Source organism: Siniperca chuatsi, linkage group LG12, assembly GCF_020085105.1.
Source record: "Siniperca chuatsi isolate FFG_IHB_CAS linkage group LG12, ASM2008510v1, whole genome shotgun sequence".
Classification (NCBI taxonomy): domain Eukaryota; kingdom Metazoa; phylum Chordata; class Actinopteri; order Centrarchiformes; family Sinipercidae; genus Siniperca; species Siniperca chuatsi.
The window spans coordinates 27,097,360-27,119,364 of record NC_058053.1 but is presented as its reverse complement, the minus strand read 5'-3'; the positions used below and the strand labels follow the sequence as shown (position 1 = coordinate 27,119,364).

General features: G+C 43.2%; 1 protein-coding gene across 20 annotated transcripts in view; it reads right to left on the bottom strand.

Moving 5' to 3' along the window:
* Window positions 1–22,005, bottom strand: part of caska (calcium/calmodulin-dependent serine protein kinase a) — a 120,588-nt gene that overhangs the window by 17,196 nt on the left and 81,387 nt on the right. For 8 of the 20 annotated variants that reach the window (XM_044216257.1, XM_044216256.1, XM_044216260.1 and 5 more), the window contains 12 exons: window positions 21,229–21,351; window positions 19,305–19,388; window positions 19,035–19,134; window positions 18,652–18,669; window positions 18,264–18,385; window positions 11,961–12,038; window positions 7,087–7,134; window positions 5,338–5,418; window positions 878–1,066; window positions 662–740; window positions 287–372; window positions 31–99 (listed from right to left, as the gene is read on the bottom strand). In XM_044216257.1, coding sequence (XP_044072192.1) covers window positions 31–99; window positions 287–372; window positions 662–740; window positions 878–1,066; window positions 5,338–5,418; window positions 7,087–7,134; window positions 11,961–12,038; window positions 18,264–18,385; window positions 18,652–18,669; window positions 19,035–19,134; window positions 19,305–19,388; window positions 21,229–21,351 — 1,077 coding nt within the window. The remainder of the gene's footprint in view (window positions 1–30; window positions 100–286; window positions 373–661; window positions 741–877; window positions 1,067–5,337; window positions 5,419–7,086; window positions 7,135–11,960; window positions 12,039–18,263; window positions 18,386–18,651; window positions 18,670–19,034; window positions 19,135–19,304; window positions 19,389–21,228; window positions 21,352–22,005) is intronic. The other 12 variants (XM_044216261.1, XM_044216266.1, XM_044216270.1 and 9 more) reach the window with 3 other exon arrangements.

Sequence of the window (22,005 nt, the reverse complement as noted above, 5' to 3'; positions counted from 1 at the left end):
GGAAGAAAGAGGAAGAGGAGGAGGTGTTACCTCACACGAGGAGCCCTGCGTCCGGTAACTTGGCACTATTTTGAAGGTGATGCTGCCTCGCATCTCTCTCTGTGGACACACACACACACACACACACACACACACACACACACAGTGAGTATGGTCTCATCTTCAGTTCAGCATGTGACATTTTGCTGATCAACACAGTAATGTAGGGATACACTGAAGCATGTACTAACACACACTTAGTCATAAGCGCGCGCACACACGCACACACACACACACACACACTCACCAGCATCTTCTGCAGCTGCTCAACAGTCTGGTTGGCCACACTGATGCTGTTGATCTCCCTGATCTCATCTCCTACATGCAACGTTCCTGAGAGGAAACCAGAAAGAGAAATAATTACTGAGCCACACTGTATTTCATCAGCCTCTGTTGCTCTTTTTCCCAGAAGCATCCTTTGTAATCGAGCTGGCTTTGCAATGAATCCACATGATAAATCAACAGTATGCTACAGTCACAATAAAACAGCAGACAAGTGTTTGGTGCCTTCCCTTTAGAAGAGTAGCAGAAGAAACTCTGAAAAGTTCCTGTCCTCCTCCCCCGTCCTGTAGCTTTACATTTATAATAACAATTTGACTATTGTGAGAGGGAAAAAGCGTACCTTGTCTGTGGATCATTCCCCCGTGCATTATCCTTGCAACGATGCAGTGGTTTGAGTCGTTCATCTTCAGCGTGATACCCTGCATGAATTAACACACAAACACATTCAAATCTGGAACCAGCGGATGATACAGTGCATAAGGCCGTAACAAAGAGCTCCAGTGTCACCTCAGTCCAAATGTGCGCGTGAGTACAGTAAATACGTTAAACTCCGTACCATCGGCTCGTCTGTGTTCTTCTGGAACTGGACCAGGCGGACTCTGGTGACGTTCTCCAGGTCCATGTCTCCGTTGGTGCTCTCTGGGGAGTCTCCGTTCAGGTAGGGAGAGGTGGGTGGAGGGGTCACCCTCAGAGCCTCGTCGCTGTAAACCTCGTGGGCCACCACGTCGTGGGCCTGCAACAAGGCCTGCGGACACACACGCACACACCGAGTTAGAGTGAGGCCTGGCTCAGACTTTATATGGAAACAAATACTGTTGAATGTGCACGGCCAAAATAGTACGTGGAATGGCGGGGTGCCTTGGCTACAGTTCGGGGTTAAAGCGTGAGGTGAGAAATCCAAGAAAATTCTTTCCGAGTTGGAAAGGAGGCTGCGACGCACATGATTAACGAGCTCCGGTCATCTGACGTCCTGCATTAACGGGCAGAATACCGAGTTATAAGAGACCCGTCTGTGCGGTTATTCTGCAGCAGCCTGGTGTCGTTTGCACGTAATTTAATGAAGGTAAACAGCGGACGGCGTGCGTAATGCGCTCCGACGCTGCACTTCTCAAAGCAGATTATCAACACACGTGTTCTGCTGCCGTCACATGACTGCAGGAATTTAATGAACTGAAGGAGGTTTTCATACAGTAAAGCAGCTGTCAGATACTGTAAGAATCCTAATATTAATTTATAATATTTAATTTATATCAATGCAGACTGTTTTACTGATGTTCCTGCTTTAATCACATCTACTGGCTGGAGTGTTAAAATTAGTTTATTTACTTTTTAAGCATTATTCCCTCATTATTGCGCATTTTCTCTAAGTACTTTGGTTACTCTTGTTGACAAAATCATCAGATTGGCAGCAGACTGACGTTGCACCAAAAAACAGATGTGGTTCTGAGACGCTAAGTCTGAGACCCGAATAACTCGCTTTGCACTGCCTCGTCTGAATGAACGTCCCACCAACGAAGCGCTGCTCGTGTTGGTTGTTGTGACGCCATGAAAATGAATGTAACGTGTAATATCAGCTTAAAAACTCATCACAATTCACCTCAACAAAACATGTAAATGCATAGAAGAGACACCCTTCAACATTTGTTTTGTAACCGTTTTGATTCTTACATGTGACTCAAAGTGGGTGGTATCCTGAACCCCAAAAATAGTGTCTAACTCGGGGACAACCCCGAGGTCCGTGGACAGTGTTTTATGGCAATCAAGCCACACAGAGAGCAGGAACCACTTCTGTTAGACTTCATTCTCCAGTCAGACCACTAAGGAGGAGCAGGAGGGATTTACATCATGACTTTGTCGGACTCTCGACTCTGTAGTTTAAGGTATTCCCCCTGTCCCACAGGTGCCTTTGGTCTGTAGCCCCTCTGTCTGTCTGAGTTAAAGCAGCACGTCTGGTGTAGCTGCAGAGCGCTCGCTGTGCGCCTCACACACCCACCGAGTGCTCGACTCTTCTGACAGCCACAGCAGCCCTTGAGTGGCACTCTAACAAACCAGTCTGAACTTCAGAAGACAGCAATCAAACGTCAACAAAGGGGAAACCTGTCACTGTCTTCCCTCAGCGTCACGCAAACACACACACACACACACGAACACACACATACACACACACGAGGAAGGAGAGCAGATCAGAGGCAGAGACGTGAAGGCAATGGCAGCGTCTCTAACTTCCATGTCAAACTACATCACACACAAAAGAAACTTCATGTTCCAAGACACAGAGGAAGTTATGGTTTTGTGTGTGTGTGTGTGTGTGTGTGACTGTGCCCTAATGAGGACAGGGTTAAGGGGTTAACTAATCCTTCCATGCCGTGTGGGTGTGCTTCAGTGAGAACGAGAGCGAGAAAGCAAAAAAGAAAAAGGAAAGCAGCACAAGAAAAGATAAGTGAGAAGGAGTGTGAGAGATAATTAAAGCAGAGCGAGAAAGGGACAGGGTAGAGATTTTAAGATTAACTGATGCCCCGGTCGAATTCTGTGAAAGGAAAAACATTTTAAAACAACCTTCAGTATTCAACACTGCTGTGAATTTCAATCAGAAGATGCCCGCGCTTTCTGGCCTGTTGACATCAGAGGTATTCAAATGAAAGACAAGATGTAAAACCACACAGATCCTGCTCTTACTATAGCGTGAGAAAAGAAAAGGTCATTTCAAGATCACTCACTATACAGTAGTCGTTGTTTTTTGTTTGACAGAAAATACTGAAGCCATACAGTGACATAAATTGCTGCAGGAAGTTTCAGTTGGTCTTAAAGGGGGGAGCATTAGTGAAGCCACGGGATAACACTGCTATACTTTGGGTGAACCTCACATTTCTACAGTTATAACCTCAAATATCTCAAAACTTAATCTGAAATCCTAATCCTGAAGTTAACCCTTAAAGAAATAGTTCAGTATTTTGGGAAATACAGTTACTCCAGTTCTTTCCAAGAGTTAGATGAGAAGGTCGATGCCAGTTAGCTTAGCATAAAGTCTGGAAGAAGTGGGCAACAGCTAGCCGGTCTCTGTATAAGTACCAAAAAGCTGCCTACCAGCGCCTCTGAATCTTATTCATTTACTAAGTGGATCTTGTGGTCAGACAGTTTTTGTCAAACGCTGTTTCAAGATCAAGAATAAAGTTTCAATCTCAACTTTTAAGATACAGTAACATGGATGAGGACTGCCCAGAAAAATGGAAATTTGAAAATGTACAACTCAGCAACTCCATCTGCTGAAGAAGACCATGTGATATAATCGAAAGCACCAGAACAGCTACGAAGTAGACCTTGTGGTGAAATAGTTTTTGTCTATTTTTTTGTTTTTGTTACTTAATCCATACACAAAGACAGATGTAAAAGTTGCTGGAACGATTTCTTGGCAAACAGACATGCTCGGCGACTTCCCGGATATCAGTGCGGTTGCCAGGCAACCACAGCTATGGCCGAAAACACTTTGCACAGAAGTGCTGGGCGAGTTACGGCATTTAACTCCTAAAACCACTAATTGTTACCAGTCGCAACTGCGTGGCTGGTGTTGTTTTCACCTTGTGAGTCTGTGTGTGGGTCATCGTGGCCAAATGTGGTCCTGGAGTCACCTACTGTAGAGGCGGTTTTGAGTACTTTGCCGGGTGTTTATATGTCTGTGGACAGATGTTGTCAGCGTGATAGCATCACAGCCGTGCACGAACCTTTACAGGTGTATAGTTGAGATCAAAATGAAGGCCGAGTTCAAAGATGGGTGTGGTCCAAGCAAGGGCGCCAGATGTAGGGGGGTAGGAAGTAGGGAAGGGGTCTTTGCCAACTTTTCATTTTTACACTTTGGTTTTTGTTCAAATTAAACAAACAAGATACACTGTGTTAGTGAGAAAACTGGAGAGGAGCTGGTAGGATCTTTTTTTGCCATTGGATGGAGCCAAGCTAGTTGTTTCCAGTCTTTATGCTACGCTTAGCTAAGGCTTTACCTCTGGACATAACGCACAAGAGCGGTACTGATCTTCTCACCTCACTTTCAAAAAGAAAGCCCACACTTGTATTTCCCAAATAGCCGAACTATCCCTTGAAAGAAGTGAGGACATCTGTTCCTTTTAAACTATTCAGATCCACTAATACACTCAGAAACAAAACACAAAATCCTCATAAGGCTCGCCTGGTGTCGTCTGCACTTCGCTCTAACTTGAACTCGTTGGAATGTAGAACAAGACGGTGCCTCTTTTTCCTCCCTCCCTCCGTCAGTTTACGCTCTTGTAGCTCCACGAGGGAGCCAGGCCTGTGACCCGACACAGCACATCGCATCAGACACGCCTTACTGACCTCCATCCACACTTCAGTCTGGACCCTCTCCTCCCATTCATCTCCACCGCTGATCGTTTCTCACTCCTTATCACTTCATTTTGATACAGTTTTCTCTCCTTTGTCTCCTTCTGTTTTATGTCCCCCCTCCCCTGCATCCCCCTCGCTCCCCTCTCTGCTATCTGACATTGAGCAGGCCACTGATCAGAGATGCATTAATGTGATAGGATTAGCAGGGGAAGCTGCTGACAGCCCTACAGTGACTTTCCCTTGACTGGATTAACCCTTGCTGCTCAGATCCTCTGACCCAGACACACATCTATTCCAGCAGAAATACTGTTGAATGTTCAGAGGCACTTAAATTTAAGAGCTAAACAAATACCAAAAAAAAAAAAAGAACCAACAAACCCCAGTCACCTTGTGTGTTTGTTGCTACATTACTATTTCATTGGGTTAAGTGAAAGAAGCTGAAACCACTTTACCGCTCTAACTGACACCATGATGTAGAAAATTGTTAGAGCATCTAAAAAGTTAGAAAATACAGCCGCTGGCTGCCGAGGCCTGCACCGGCTGTCGAATGGAGATACATGCTTCATCTAGCCGGCATCGTCAGCAGCCCCGAATGTTTGTCAAGTGGCCTCCTGCACCCGTCTGAGAGGTGCGACGGACAAGAGTTGTGTGTGTTTTTCGACTCACCATGAAATGAGGCTGGGTCAGTATCCGTCTGAGTTCTTTAGCTTCGTGGTTCTCTGGGTAGCAGGAGATCTCTTCGAGTACCTGAAGACGTAGAGAGAGAAAAAGCATCACTTTAAGCCACAGTACTTCTTCTTCTTCACGCCCGCGCATACACACTCATACCTAAGCACCCTGCTGTACCTGCTGCACCTCGGACAGCGTACGGAGAGCGACCCAACAACCTCACAGTCCGCCTCAAACTTTCCCTGACACCGCCTCCTGCAGCTCCACAGCACAATGTGAGACCAACTCTGGGCACCACTCAGCGAGTCAAGGCAACTGGTCAAGGCTTTGCCCCTCCTCCTGCCCTTTTGACGTGACTTGGTTTGATGTCAGCTGCAGTTATGTTGCGCCTGACTGGTGAATGTAGCATTGTAGAGGTGAGGCCTCAGAGGGTGTGTGTGTGTGTGTGTGCGCTGCTGAAACCTGCATTGCGGAGTTATGATGCAGTATGCTTGTCAGTCAATCAGAGGGGTGTGTAGGGTATGAGTGTGTGTACATTCAGGTCTTCGTTATCTCTAAACTGTAATAATCGACTTGTTAGGCTCGAGAGCCAGAACTCACTGGCATATGAAAACCATATGCTACAATCTCAAGCTTGTACTGAATGCTGACGAGACAAAATGCGTGGTAACTCCAGTTTGTGTCTCCTGCCGTCCACACCCTTAATGTTACTGAAACTGAAATTGTCCAATCTTATAAATACCTGGGGATTCGACAGCTCAACAGCTGGCACAGGAACTAAAACGTTAAACTTTGAATCTATTCAGTGACGTCTGATGCTGTGTGTCCTGGCTGTGGTTATTTGTCTTCCTCTCTACTGCAGTCGCCTCTCTTGCGAAAGAGATCTTGATCTCAATGAGACTGCCTGATTAAATAACGGTTATACATACAATACATTGGTAGCGGAGTCACACACACACACACAGCAGGTCTGATGAATCTTCACGTTCAGTCGTTCACACTTAGCTTATTGTTCATTACGGTCCAACACAAAGTCATTTAAATAGGGTTGCAGGTAGAACAAAGCAGCTCACGTGGCATCTCCAGAGATACGTTATAGAAACCTGTTGCTCTTTTCATCTGACGGCCATTTTTTTATTGGCCGCATGTAGAACTGGTTCAATACAGAGAACAGGAAATTACTGAGCAATGGTGGCCTGAAATTCATCTATAGTAAAAGTAGTAAAACACACTTTAATAAGATGTTAAGATTGCATTTCTTTACACTAGAAATGGAGCAGCTACATATAGTGCTGTTTGCTCCTATAAACTGATACTGAGCGTTTATTTGTGCTTTATTGATCCTTTCAGTTCTCTAAGAGGTGATATTATTACGTAGAGCAACTGTATCTATTGTACTGGACAGGTTTATGAGTTATTGTGTCGTTTTGTCTCAGTGTTCGTCGTTAGTTTGTGTTGATTCTTATTGTGTGTACGGATGTCAGATGGTATGCGTATCGTTTTCATTGACCTATTGTGAATACATTAAATGTGGACCACAAGAAGTTTGTTAAGTAAACAAATGTTCTTCTTTGAGTCACACCAGTAGCTACACAAGTTTTGATCATACAGGAACAGGAAGCTGCTACACAGCAGTGACCTCCATCTTCACTCCCCCCTCAGTCCAAACCACCTCCAGGTCTGCCTTATGCTCCACCCATTAGCATAATGAACACTGCAGCGGTGTGTTGAAGTCTCGGGGCTTACATATTCCAGATGTTTCAAAGCGCCACTTGCTTCGTCTTGGGAGGAACTCTTAAGTGGAGGAAGACACAGGAAGAAGGTTATACAAGCTGTCGACTGTCCTTTTTAGAGAGCGCACAGGTGAAAGTTGAAAGGTCAGTGATGACAGAGGTCAGGGGAAAGTGACACTCCACCCCTGCCTTTAATCAATGCCAGCCGATTTGAATGGGCTGTGAATTAGGGCAGTTTGTGAGATTAGTATCTACAGCCAAAGCAGGTAACTTCACTCCCAAGAAAAATTAGTTCCTAACAGAACTTATTCAGCTGATAAGTCTGGAGGTAAAAAAAATAAAAAAAGTGTATTAGTGCAGTCAGAACAAAGCTCTGTTGGGACCGAAACCCACAATAGTCCACTGGAAGCTGCAGATTGATTGGTTCAAAGCATTTCAGTGTCAGCCAGAGTGAATCAGGAGAGACAGAGGTGAAGCAGAGGAGGAGGAGGAGGTGGTCCCTAAAGGCACAACCGAGATTACACGACGAGGTAATTTGAGGTGAAACTGTACTGAAGCGGTCGTCGGCCAGTATTCCTCAAGCATCTCGCGCTTACCCTCACCGAACGTTTACTTGGACTACAAATAAGAAAGTCAGAGTCCCGCTGCATGGCTGTAGGGTAACGGTACAGTCAGGTAATGTTCAAACGCAGGAAACGCCGAAGTGGAGGAGCAACTCGTCTTTCTTTTTGATTCTAGGACTAAAAATACTCACACCTGAGAGGTGTTTATGAAACTTCCTACTCTCTCGTCCCTGGCCGTCGCCTGGCTGTAGCCCCGAAGATGTTTTCATAAGCCCCGATTAATTCTCCACTTTGAGCGGCTTGTCGCTAAAGAAGAAGTCAGTGTTGTAATTTTGTATGTTCATTGAACGTAACAGAGCGGAGGCAAGACCAATCAGAGATGTTTTACGGGAAAATATGTGGAAATACTCGTGTCTTATTGGCTGACAGGTCTGTCAGTTCTTCACAGCAGTGGCACAAACATCCTCTCGTGCTGAGTTATGAAAACGTAAATTTCTGTATGACTTCCAAGTAACATGATCGTGATCAGAGCATCAGTTACCGGTATGGACCGCATCCAGCTAAACAGTTGTGCTCGTGACACCAAACTAGCCTCGGCTCGTTTTGTCATTTTAAGGTAACTATTCATAATACTTTGAGTGTTACAATAATCATAGTACATTTGAATGTCAAAGCGCCTTTCACAAACTCAAGGACACTGTAGAGTGTAAAACAAGTTGTAAAAAAGGGACTAAAACATTACTGTCTGTCAACTCCTAAAACTCGAGGTTCTGCTGATTCCATAGATACTACTAATCGCTCCACGGTAAATACCAGTTTTGTGGTGCACTGGGTGTCTGTCATCGACAGTTTTGATTGATAACGTCATCTTTGGTAACAGTTCCCCTGAACTGTAATGACCTTATCTGTAGTGTGTGGCATACAGTATAGCCTAGATGTTGGGTTAGGTTTAGAAAGTAGCCTTGAGATAAGTGTAGTAATACAAGTTTTATATTGCAAATTAAACAGCAGACCAGTAAGTAGTAGAACTGTAATCAAGAGCAGACTCTAGGTCTTGAGAAAAGTAGCTAGCGTATATTAAATTTCAATATTAATGTTAGTATTGGTTTTATGTGGGGGTCCTAGATGATTTGATGCAGGAACAAAAGATACACCTGTTGAGTTCGATCCAGCTTCCTCATTAGAAGGATTAAAGATTAAATGTAAACGTGCTTTAGCCACAATACATGTAGTAATTTACTGCAGCTAGTATTCTATTGTCATGATACAAATGGGTCTGTGAGTCATGTGTGCCTGCATTGTTTGGTCTCAAAATTATGGAGCATACATCCACAACCAATTACATACTGATGCTGTATTATAGATTTTCTTGTAATGGGTCTTTATCTATAATTCTGAGAGCTGCAATGACACTGACGGGTGCAAGGAAGCCAAACATTTGCATGAAATCCTTAAAATCGCATTTCTTGGCTGATAACTTTATAAATGTGTGTAGGATTGGAGCACTGAAGGATAGGTTCACACATTTTCAAGTCTGTCTTAAAACAGTAGTCAGGTAATCGTTCCTCCTAAGACATTTCTTCCAAATTTGCTTTAAATGTAAGTGATGGGGGACGAAATCCACAGCACTCCTTTTGTGCAAAAATGGATTCAAAGGTTTATCTGAAGTTAACATGAGGCTTTAGCCAAAACGATGGATATCTTCCAAAGTTACAGCCTATCTTTGTGTTTGAGCGTTTCTTTGCTGGCCGGTCAGGACGAACTTTCTACTCTTTCAGTGTGTTTGCAACGCTGGAGTGTCTGTAAGGCTTGGTTCTCTGTAGCCACAAAACTAATAAAAAGACACAGAAGATAAAAACAGTCTGCAACTAAAACGCTGTTTCTCTCCCAGACAGTGTCGCATCTGTTGCGGCTCAATCCACAACTCTTGATCCATCCAGACCGATTTAAGTAGGAAAATGTGAACCAGACTCTATAAGCAGACTGGAACCTCTCGGACACAGTGTACCAGAGCTGTGTTAATTAGCCAGGTCTGTTTGACATGAACCAAAGCCACATAAAACAGAGCTCGGCTCCCCTTAAATGGCTTTCCCTGTCTTAACAGCGCTGGGATTTAAGACGCCAGCCCTCACCCACTCCCTCACTGTTCAGACTTTTTAATTGCTCCCTCAGCAAAGCACACAACGTAAACACGGCAGCACTTTGTGAACCTGCCTGCATGCACAAGCGCATCAGATACACTCACAGTGCACACCACAGATCCACGTTTTCCTTCGCACACTCCATCTTCTTTCACACTCCTTGTTTAAACACCAGTTCCAGTCTGCATCCTGCTCGAGTGTTACACCGAGAGGTAAACACATAAAGCCAAACGAACAGTGTGTATGTGAGTTCAATCATAGCCAGGGTCAGACCCGGGAGACCATAATGCAACTCTATAAGAAAGCAAAACCACGCTAATAGAGCACAAATAAGGGTGTGTGTGTGTGTGTGCTGCATCCAGCAGCATCTCTAATGAGGAAGGTCAAACGCAGAAGCCAGAGATCTTTATTAAAACAGCTCTGTGTGAACAGGCCAGTGGGCTGTGGTACAGCTGCTCTGACAATGGGCCCGAGTCACAGGGAGTTGGATCACAAACAAACAAACCTCAAGAGGTCACTGAAGTTGGAGAGGAAAGCTGACAGAGGACTCAATAACTGAACATAAATAATTTAATTATTCAATCACTCGCTTTTTTCCCCCCGGAGTCAATATAATTTCAGTGTAGCTGTAAACCAAACAGTGGTTAGTCCGTCGCCTCAAGCAAGAAGGCATTTGTGGAGTGTTTAGCCCACGTTCGCGTGGGTGCTTCCTTCCTCCAGGTAGTTTCACTTCCAACACATCAAAGTTAACATTTACTAAACTACTGTACTCATTTGAGGTGCTTGCACTGTATTTGCATAGTTCCTTTTCATGCCTTTCCTTTATACTTTAACTCATTTCAGAGGGACTTTTTTACTTCACTACATTTATGTGACAGCTTCACAAATTAAGATTTTAAAATATGGACATTAAACAGTTACATCTGCTCCACCCTGACCAGCCACAGTAAACTGCTACTTCCCCGTTAATGCACCAATAATGATAATACAATAATATAATATATAATAGAATAACATAAGTACTTTTAATTACATTTTGCTGATAGCAAGTAACGTTTCAAAGCAGGACTTGTAATGGAGTATTTTTTCAGTGTGGTATTTCTTCTTTTACTCGAGTAAATGCTGTGAATACTTGCTCGACCACTGAAAGTGAATGCGTGTATGTGTTTGAGTGCCACAGACTGACGCTGCACTCTGAAATAGTAATAGACACGGTGCCTCTATGGCACAAAGTGAATGCTGTGGTGCCATGAATGTGTGAAATATAAATCTACACTATAGGCATCATTAACCCCTTGCACCAAGTATAATCCAGCTTCATTCCTATTGGACTATGGACCCTCTGCAAAGCAAAACCTTAACACTCTCCAGTTTTGTCTGTAAGGTCAATGTTTAAGAAACGGACTAAACTGGTTTTACCAGCGACTCCCACCAACTTTAAAATTGAAAAATGACTTCTTAAATTGCTCTCGTGAACTCTAGGGTTGTAAAACTTGCTCAAATAGCATAAATGACCTTTTAAACCTTCGCTTCAAATAAATGAGGTTTTCTGGTGACGGCTCAGGATTACATTGATCCAATATTAATTGTATTTCAGCAGAGAGCAAGACGTGACAAATGCCCGCTGTCCTACAGAGCTGTATTCGCTTTAAGGGAAAAACTCTTTACTGTACGACGAGTGAGAGGGCGGGATTTCTTACAGGTTTTCATCCAAAAATTCAAATACTAGGCTCCACACTGCCCCACTTTTGATGAAGATTATTACAATATTTTTCATACATTTTTGAACTGAAAGTTATCTCTAAGGAACGAAGCTATAGTTTTGCCGAGGCCACCCGGGACACACCTGGAGGAGCCGTGGTTGTGCCCAGCCCCCACACTTTGAGCGGCTCCTTTAAATGAACAGAGCAGGTGAGCAGAATGATCCACAGCAGCGATGAGTTAGAGCTTTAGTGAGCGAGAGAAGAAGGATTAATACAGCCGGAGCACTGAAGAGTGAGGTCGAAGAGTTTAAGGGAAAAAGCCAGCGTCTAGCGAGTCTGTCATCTTTACAGTGGATTCAATTCATTGTTATCACACGTCACATGAAGAGGAACAGGACACACATGAAGTGAGTTATGCTTGTGTTAACTGTATGTATGCAAAGTGAGTGTGAACGTGGAGAAATGTGTGTGTTTATTCACCTCTTTGGCTCTCTGCACGGCATCACTGGGGGGGTTTCTGATCTGCGGGGACGACTTGGTGTTGATTTTATCGTAGAGCTGAAACAAAAGATAAAAATCAGTCAGTCGGCCAGAAACTGTGAGCAGAGAAACGGCTTCCACAGTGACGTCGACATCTGCCTCATCAACAAGCTTGTCGGGTGAGATAAAGCGGATTACGACTCGCTTTACCATGAATACTGCTTAATTTAAGCCTCTGTAAAATGTAGTTTGAGTTTCTACAGTTTTCAAATGGATGCCCAAATACTTTTTTACACTTTACGTTGATAAATAAACTTTCTACCAAAAGCTTTCATCATTTAACAAAATGCTGAACGTTCCTTTACACAAGAAAGAACTTTACCTAAAGAAAATAATCTGCAACTGGCAAAATTGTGATTTAAATAAGTTCAGAATATCAGATTTCTTTATTTAAGCAGATAAAGAAAGACAACGCTGAAGCAACACAAAGATGCACAATTTATTTATTTATTTATTCTGTTGGACAATGTTTTGTAGCTGTAAGAGGCCAAAAAGTAGATAACAGATATATCAGTCTGGTCAGAATAGAGACCCATCAACCACACTGCTCATATCATTACCAATGAATAATGATAATGATAATAATAATAATGATAGGGGTTTCCCCCAAAAAATGAAATCTGCAAAGTTACACGTGTTTCTTTTGATTATTAGAATAAGAGAAAAAGATTTTTTTTAAATCAATAATTTGAAAATCTGATTATAAAACACCTTGTGTAGTGCAAACACTGCATCTTCTTTCATTTCTCTCCTTGGGCTTGTGGAGACATAATTAGGTTGAAAGTTTGGTATTTTTCAAGTGAAAATTGGTTAAAAACGAATCAGTCTTATTTATTCCACTTGTCCTCCGCTCTCTGTCTCTCTCTGTTTGGTTTAGTTTGGCTTAAATGCGTTTTGTTCTTGTTTTCTAGACATGTTAACAAAAAGTTTTCTCATCTCTGTGATTGAAGGACGACAGACACAAGAGCTCTGTTTCTAAAAATCCCAGCTGACTAATAAACTGCGCTGACTAGACCGGCTTGTAAGGGCCCAGTCAGAGACGAGTGTGGGTGTGTTCAAGAGATTGTCTGTTTGTAGACAAAATGGCAGCAGCTGTACCAAACCAAAGCGGAGGGCGGCTTCTTTAACAAAAGTTGCAGACGACTGCGGTCGCCTAAAACAACTATTATCATATTTAAAGACGCAGCCATGCGATGTCTGATGAGCAAGTTGTCTGGTGTATTTTTCATTTGACCTGCTGTACAGTACATGAGCAGGGAATCCTGCATAATGTGTACACACACAGAAAACCAGTCAGAGGCAGGCACTGACAAACTGTGCTTTTGTACCAGACAGTTCAATGCAACCCTGAGAGCCAACGCTCTTCTGTTCATCCCTCTCACAGCAACAGCAACACACATGTGATGCTGATCATCACAGGACATATGATGATATGATGAATAAACAAACTGCGGAAACAACAACATTAACCTCAGACAATCTAAATAATTAGCATTTTGTGCATTGGAGTATTGTATTTAACAGCGAAGATCTGCCGTTTTTCAGCACTTAAGCGGTTCAGTTTGCTTCAAAGAAACTAAGTCGTACTTGTTGTTAGACCGCAGCTGAAAACAAAAGTGTTTTATAGCCGCCCGAACTCCCAGCTAATGATGGAAAAGTACCTGCAAATTCTGTGGAGCTGCATAAAGACTTGCTGTCCATAATATGTGATGCTTGTGATGTGGGTGTCATGGTGCCTGGCGATGATGTTGTTGTTCTGTGCTATTGTTTTTGACATGTGTCAAAGAATTTAAAAAATGGGTTGTTAATGTAATTTTAAGAAAAGTTCTGAAGGGATAACCAGCGCGGTTTCTATTATGGTTTTGCTACAGTGGGAAAAAAACATCAGCTAATGCAATGAATGAGCAGTAAAACACATCTGGTATATTTCTGTAAAGTGATCCATTTGTGTAATTCCAGACGGACACGGTGACGCTGGTTGGACCTGCAAACTGGACTGATGAGGTCCAGCAGACAGAGGGAGGCAATGAAAATAAAAGGGATTGTGGGAGTATATGTGAATGACATTGTGTTAGGAGGTGGATGTTGCATCCCTCCCCGCTGTGCAAATCTGAAACCACCAGAACAAAAAAAATTTAAAAAAAAGGGTCCTGGGAATGATGACACACACCAAACATGCGTCTCCAGCGTGCATCTGCATCCCCCTACATGAGCAAAGTCTCTCAGAAAGCCAAACACAACACAGTCCTCAGGAAATCCTTGTAAGACTGCCGAAACAAACTTGAGAGCCCGAGGGCTGGATCGTACTCAGTGCGAGTACGTGGCGTCTCACACGCTGTCTGCAGCCACTGAGCTTACATACATATTTACTGCACTTGTTCTTGCGCTTTCAAGGGGGAAAGTTGTCAACATCTTTCTGCCTTTGTTGAGTGTTAAACAAAATTGAGCTGACCTCTGAGGGCGTTTATTTGAAAACGAACTAAAATTACACATGTACAAAGATTCAGCAGCCCACAACTGAATAAACTGTGAACAATATTTAGATATTTACAGGTAGGAAATGTGTATCACGTGCTGAGAACCACGTAGCGACAATTCAGGTGCGCAGACTACAGTGTTTAAAGATTTGACAGGCACAAGCATGACTGCATGTGGCTGCGTCTGTGTGCCGACAGCCACAGCAGCTCTTATTTTAGGATGAGAACTGTATGATATCTTAATTATCTATTAGTGACAAGTAAATTCAGACATTATTTCCTTAAGGGCGACTTATTACCCTGCCTCCATTAGCTTCGGAAACTAGCACATGAGGAAAGAAAATACAAATGCACTTGACTACAGCGCCTCATTATAAATGTCAAACGCCAAAAACAACCACGGGGGGGATGCCGGGCTGACTTCAAATTAGCTTGAGGCATCTTTTGACAAAACGCTCTTCCTGCAAACACATCAGAAAGAAAACACACTCACCCAGGAGACGGTAAGTGGTTTGTCAGAAAAACGCAGCCAACAGAGTGCAAACGAGACACAAGTTATCTGAGCCAGGAGGCTCCATCCCATCAGCGTCTACCGGATCTCTGGTTTCCTCTGTGTGTTTCGGCGGCGTGGAGGCTACGTTCAGCTGCACAGATAGTGATGGAGGCTGTGAATGGCACTAAGGCCTGACAATAGAAGCCATTGTTCCATCTGAGGCTGCACTTCTGTCCTTTTCTGACTCCCCCTCTCTTAGAGCAGGGCAGGGGTGTGAAACTGAGGCTGAAAAGGAGACATCTGCAGCCCCAGGCTCCCACTGACACTGCTGCACACACATACTTGGCAGATCCACTAGTCTCCTGCAACCCACTACAGCCTATTCAGCCTCCAGCAACTGGGAGAGCACACACACACACAGGTTTGTTTCCCTGGCCCCTCACCCTAACCTGAACCCTAAAACCAAGTCCTAACCCTCAAAAAGCCGTCTCTAGTCCCCACTGGGATATATGAACATAAAACACACACACGGCCTTGTGGTATTATCTTCGTGGGGACCCGTCATTGACATAATGCATTCCCTCGCCCATTAGCCTAACCTTAACCATCACAACTAAAAGCCTGACCCTAGCCCTAACCTAAACACCAAGTCTTAACCCTCAAACAGCCCTTTAAGCTAGCGGGGTCCAGCATTTTGGTCCCCACAAGAATAGTGGGCCTCCACGAATATAGTTAAACAACCACACACACCTCTCTTTAGCAATCCCCTTTTTCTCAACTGACTCTATGCAAGTCGCAGTAGCTCCCTCAAATGTTTTAACTTCAGCCTCTTAAAACTATTTGGCTTCCTGGAACTTGTTAAAGACGACGTTTGGCCTAAGTCAAACTAAACTGAACTCAAGAACACTGATTTAAGCGACCGCCTTTGCGATCATCTGCAGCAGCTTATCGACGGGGAGATGAGCTTATGTTTGCAAGATCACGAGTTTGACTCACAGAGCCAGCTCTGAACAGGAGGGTACGGACCCTTTAAACCACAGTCACAGTGCTGAGATGCTCATAGATGTCAATGTTTTGATCTTTATGACTCAGCAGGAGTATATACAATATATAATATAAACAATAACAGTGTGAAAAAGCCTCAGAGAGGGAGGACAGACTCCAAACTAAATATTTGTATTAAAGTAGTCACACTGAATATGAACACACGCTGCATTAATCGCTGTTTTCCAGTATTCACTGTTATAATCATCTCACTTTCTGATTTGTGTTTCTTAATGTTCCTACGCTTTAAACTGCTCAGTTGTTGGTAACATTTTTGCAAATTCCTGCGTCCGGCCAACAGATCTTCTGTTTGACACCCAGAGACAGACACAGAGAGAATAGAGTAAACACAATGGATTAAGGGAATAGAAAACAGAGACGCCTAATAACAACACAAAAAGACAAAATGAGGTTCTCAGAGTGTCAGACAAACTGTGTATTCATCTAAAATGCTGCCTAGCCTCTGCGCCGGCTGCTGGGAACTGGGATGCGTGACCCAATATGGTTCTGCTGCGGTGAACCAGCTGCTGAGCTGCAGGTCTACAGACTGCTGCTGTGACGGCCATCAGTCCAGTTCACCGCTTGCAGTCTGCAGCCGTTTGTGTTAACACACACACACACACACACACACACACACAGACGAATCAGGGGAGGAATTTAATGACAAAGGAAGCTATGTATGCCTTATAGTGCATGAAATGTCTCAATCTTATATAGGGCTCTATTTTTATCATGCACAGAGCAGTGCATGGTGCTGTGCAGTCATGTGCAGCTGCATCCAAAAACACCTGCTGTGCACTCATAAGGGGGCTCAAACTACTGGCAGCACCAGACAGCGAAATGTCTCTTTGTAAACTCAAAAGAAAGGTTTACCTGGAGGACAGACAGCTTCAAGAGAGGGGGGGCACTTGATTATATTTAGTGGTCTTTACTGTAACTGCGGAACAGCAGGGTAGGTACGAAGGAGAGGAGACGAAAAGACGAGTTGCTCAGCTTTTTACATAGATGAAAGGTTTTCTTCTCCATCCAATGCCAGGTTACCCCAGTGGCCCCCAAATAACCGGAGTTTGAGGCCCCTGGGCACAGCGTAGAAGGATTTGGGTCAAGTGGAATATAAACTGGAGGGATACAGTGATGAATCTTTCCTCGTCCTGTCAGCCAATCACATTACTGGTCTCAGCCCTTTCTAACAGCTGTTGTTTGAACATGCAGTGCTGTGTTACAAATCTAAGCCTGTTTATGCACAATGAACAACTGTTATCTGCAGGTACTGACTCTGTTGTGGGCTATAATAAAATTAGTACAATGCATATAAATAAGAAAAAACCTTATATAATACATTTTGCTGGTTGCCTTTAATTTACTGTACTGAAGAGATGAATAAGACTACATTTACAGTAGTTAGATTTGGTTATGTTTACGTGCAACAACGATACCACTTCTGCCAACACTGAGTGGAACATTTGTTATTTATGTGACTATCCAACACGTTCCCAGAACGTCACACACAAACCAGTAAAACAGAGAGTTGTGACAGCCGTTTAATGTGCGCAGATACTCCAAGGTTTGGTATTTTGCAGGAGCCTGATGTTGAATCCACATCATTTCCTAAAGGTAACCATAATGGATCAGTTTTCAAATTAGTGGATGCAGATAAAACAAGCACATCTACGAACACTGTCTAGTATGAAGTCTGAGTGACGCTGCGTTTAAACAGACCTGACCCTCGATATCTATTCTCAACACAACATCACCACAAAACCAACACCTCGCTGTGTTTCACTTCCTCACTGCATGAAACTCTTCAGACTTGTGCACCGCTGTGTTGGACACAACACCACCAAAGGGTCCAGCATAGATTTGAGGCCAGAAAAGGGGTTTCAGTAGTGTGTGTAAATAGTGCTGTTTTCTTAGTTTTTGCTGTTTTGCCGTGTGTGTGTGTGTGTGTGTATGCCGATGGTAACGACCCAGTTAGTGTTTTTTTTGTGTTTTTTTATTCCAAAGAAACTGCAGTTGCTGTGACTGGAGTCATAAAACACCCCCACTTCCTGTTGCCAGAGGACTGAACATGGTGAAGTCTTTCTGAAGCTTTTCTGAACATTATTCGGTTCCATTAGTTATCAATAAAGTAGAAAAGTCATTTCATAATAAAATAAAAATGAATGGCTCATAAAGGCGGATATATTCCAGTGTGCTTTCTCGTGTTGGTGTTTGTGTTTTGACACTTACGTCCAGCAGTGTGTGTAGATGCTGGTCCTGGAAAACACTGTGAAGGAAATCCAGATCCTTTTCACTGCAGTCTGTCAAAGCGTGGATCTCCTCTAAACTGTCCAACACCTGAGACACAGCCCCTGCAACACACACACACACACACACACACACACAGAGCCACAGTCCATCAGTCCCCTCAAGGTTCTCTGAATGCATTTGTGCCGAGCGTCCACATGCACTTCACTCAAAGACTGAAACGTTTTCTGAATTATTTTGCATCTCTTTACTTTCTATAACTGATGTGAACATTAAAAGGCAAGCTACTGAAAACAGAAAGACAACTTTCGGTCTCAGTTAAGAGTAAGTAACTAGCATCACAACACAGAGAGAACCAACAGATACCTACGTTCTGCTGCTAGTAGTCCTAGCAGGTGGGAAGCATTAATAGAAACAGACAAACAAATAAACAGATTGAAAGTTTGCAAATGAACACAGGCGTTAATATCTATGTTATATATATATATATATATATATATATATATATACATACATACATATATATATGTATGTGGCAGACAGGAGACGTCAGCAGACATCAGTGTGGATACTTTGCATGTTGTCTTTCTGTATGTGGTAAAGCAGCTAGAAATAAACAGCCCGTGCATGGCCTTTTAGAGAAAAGCAGAACTAAACCCCCCACCAGAGAACAAACCAGAGGAAGGAAGTGAGGAGTGTGTCAATGATGAAAGCATGACAAATGTAAGTATGTGTGTGTGTGTCTGTGTGTACCTGAGGATGTGGGGTCATCGGAGAAGTCATGGAGTTCCTCAGGGGGATCTCCATAGAAGGAATTAAACTTGTGACTGGACACTGCAGCCAGAACAGCCCCCTGAACCACAACAACAGCAGGAGCAGCAGAGGAGCATCAACATGTGGAACTGTGAAGATTTATCTCATCATCTGACACAGTGATGGTGTCATGACAACCAGTGTTGCAATATTTGGTAACGCTTGCAGATAACACTTGCATGTCACTACAGTATATGTGAAGATGCAAACCTTGAGCTTTCTCCTGGAGTTGAACTTTCTCAGCTGTTCCACAGTCTCTGGCAGGTGGATTTTGTAGGCATACCGGTCCCTCTCCTTGGAAATCCAACACAAAAAAGAAAATTGCTTACACAAGCAAAGGCTTAACGGGGCACTCTGCTGACTTCACATATGAGCATCAGTTTAGCAGCCATGAGGAGTCCTGTTCAGCCTGTGAAAACAGTTATATAATGTCTTTTGTGGCTCTGGAGAGAGGTTTGTCAAGTCTTGTCGAGTCATTTCAGCTTGGAGACTACAAATGTAAAACAGGAACTCTGCATAGCAAACTGGGGATGTCATGTTTGAAAGAAGTGGCTGTTTACAGGGAAGGGAAGGCCTACTGAAAGATGCTATTGAGTTGCATTATGGGAAATGTGGGATCCAGTGTTTTTAGAGTTTGGCCCATATTAGGGACTAAAAGTCAGGATATCTCGACCTCTACTGCAACAATTCTTACCATGCATTTTAAAATCTGTCCCCTAACTTTATGGAAGTGCAATACTTAATTGCTGATTTAGCATTTCATCCCTGTGTACAACGTTGTCAGACTCATGATGGACAGTAAAAATATTAAAATCGATGCAACAAAACCAGAGTTATCGTCTTTTTTTTATTTCACACATTCTTCTCCCTTTTCAAAACCTGGCGCCTACATTACCCACAATGCAACACGATCGCCGACAATTTGGAGTAAGCTTCCGAACCGAGCTGTGGATACAGTCAATAAGACGTGAGGCATCAGCAGGAAGAATGGATGAAACTGGGATCCTGACACTCAGTTACGTGTGCAGCAAGCATTTTGTCACCGGTCAAATATCCAAAATGTCAGTTTTAGGCTAACTATATTTCTGTAAGTTAAAGCTAAAGCATTTTGACAGTATTGAACTTGTGTTGTAGTGAAATGTGGATGAATCAGAAGTAGCAATAAGCGCTGCCACAAATACCAAGTGACATCTCAAACAGAGCACTGCGGTCGAGGTCAATGAGTTGTTTGTTGGGTAACTATATTTAATAAGAGGAATAAGGGTTGCATGAGTGCATGGTTTTTTATGATCTTGTAGTGTGTGTGTATACATTTATAGGTCTTATGGTGCTGCATTCAGATTGTTATGGTATATAATCAACACTAAACAGCACAAAGAGTCTAATTATGCTGCGTCAACTGGACCTTGTAAACAGAAGTTGATTTGTCTAAACTTCCTCCAATTACACCATGTTGAAACATGAGTAAAGGACTGAAATGCAGCATTGTAAGCAGGGATGCCCCTTAAAACTGGATGATTTGAATGATGTGTCAGACAGCCCCCAGACAAATTGCTAGTCTCTCAGTTGAATTGTCAAATAGTCATCTTTAAGTACCCCTCCATCACTGTCCACAGAAGACGACACAATAAAAGCTTCTGCTGACAACACATGACAAGTAGTTACACCACTGTGCCAGCGCTCGCTGTCATTGTTTTCCTGTGTGAAGAGCTGTGCCAGCCGAGCGACTGATCGGTACGTGATGGCTTTAGGCGACATGGTTTTACTATTCTACTCTTGTCTCAAAAACAGGCTAAAACTTTCACAAAAGCCAAAACTTTGGATGCACGTCTTAGGGACGACCTACGCTTCCAACGCAGGAAAACATTTTCAGATTTTTGAGTGGATTTCTGCCATGCTGCAGGCGGTCATGACACGGTAATCCAACGTAACAGCTGTTATTATTTTGAAGATTCTTTGGTGACGGTGCATTCAGACTCTTGTGATAAGGTTAAACCCATGTTTGTCCTTGGAAAACATCCACACTTGACTTCCAAAAATACTCAAATTGTTGTATTAACCTGTGAAATCAGATTCGACACAGTACGCTGAAGAATAAACGACATGAACAGCGTTACTGAATGCCCGGCATTACCTTCAGCCAGGGGTGGTTAAGAGCCTCGTAGACGGTGATCCTCTCAGCGGGGTCCAGCATCAGCATGCGCCTCACCAGATCCTTAGCACTCTCTGAGATCTGGCCCCACTGGCGCGGATTCATCTACACACACACACACACACACACACACACACACACTTTTCAGGGATGCACCAAGTTACTGGGATTGGTCCTGTGGCCCAAACATAAGCACCGAATTCTAAGGTCATCGATGTGTACCAGCTCCCTGTACTGTGGTGCTCTGTGCCGACACTTTTTCAGCTATGCATATTGTTAACTAACATTAAAAATGAAGTATTACCTATAGAGAATGCTATCTGCATTAATTATATAGCCTGTAATGTGACCACTGCTTCATGTACCAAATAGAGATAGTGAGGAGTCGCTAAAACAGGAGAAAGAGAAGGAATGATTTACAGTATGCACTTTAGACCACCAAGCCTCATTGTCCCTAACTTAAAGGATCATTCCCATTTATTACAACTTGGATTACATTTCTGTAGTATGGGCCATCGTTCCTATTAGTAATAATAATGCTGCGGCAATTATTTGCTGATATCTGGTAACAATAGGGTAAATTAAAAAACAAAAAAAACAAAAGAAAGCGCACCCAAAACGTCAGTAGTTCTGACTTGGGAGTGTTCATGCATTATTCCAAAGTGGTTAGCCTTCATGCTAACCTTGTAGTCACACCAGATAAACAGCCTAAATTAGCTCCTATTGTTACGCATTTGTAGCAGTTTGTTACCAAGTGAA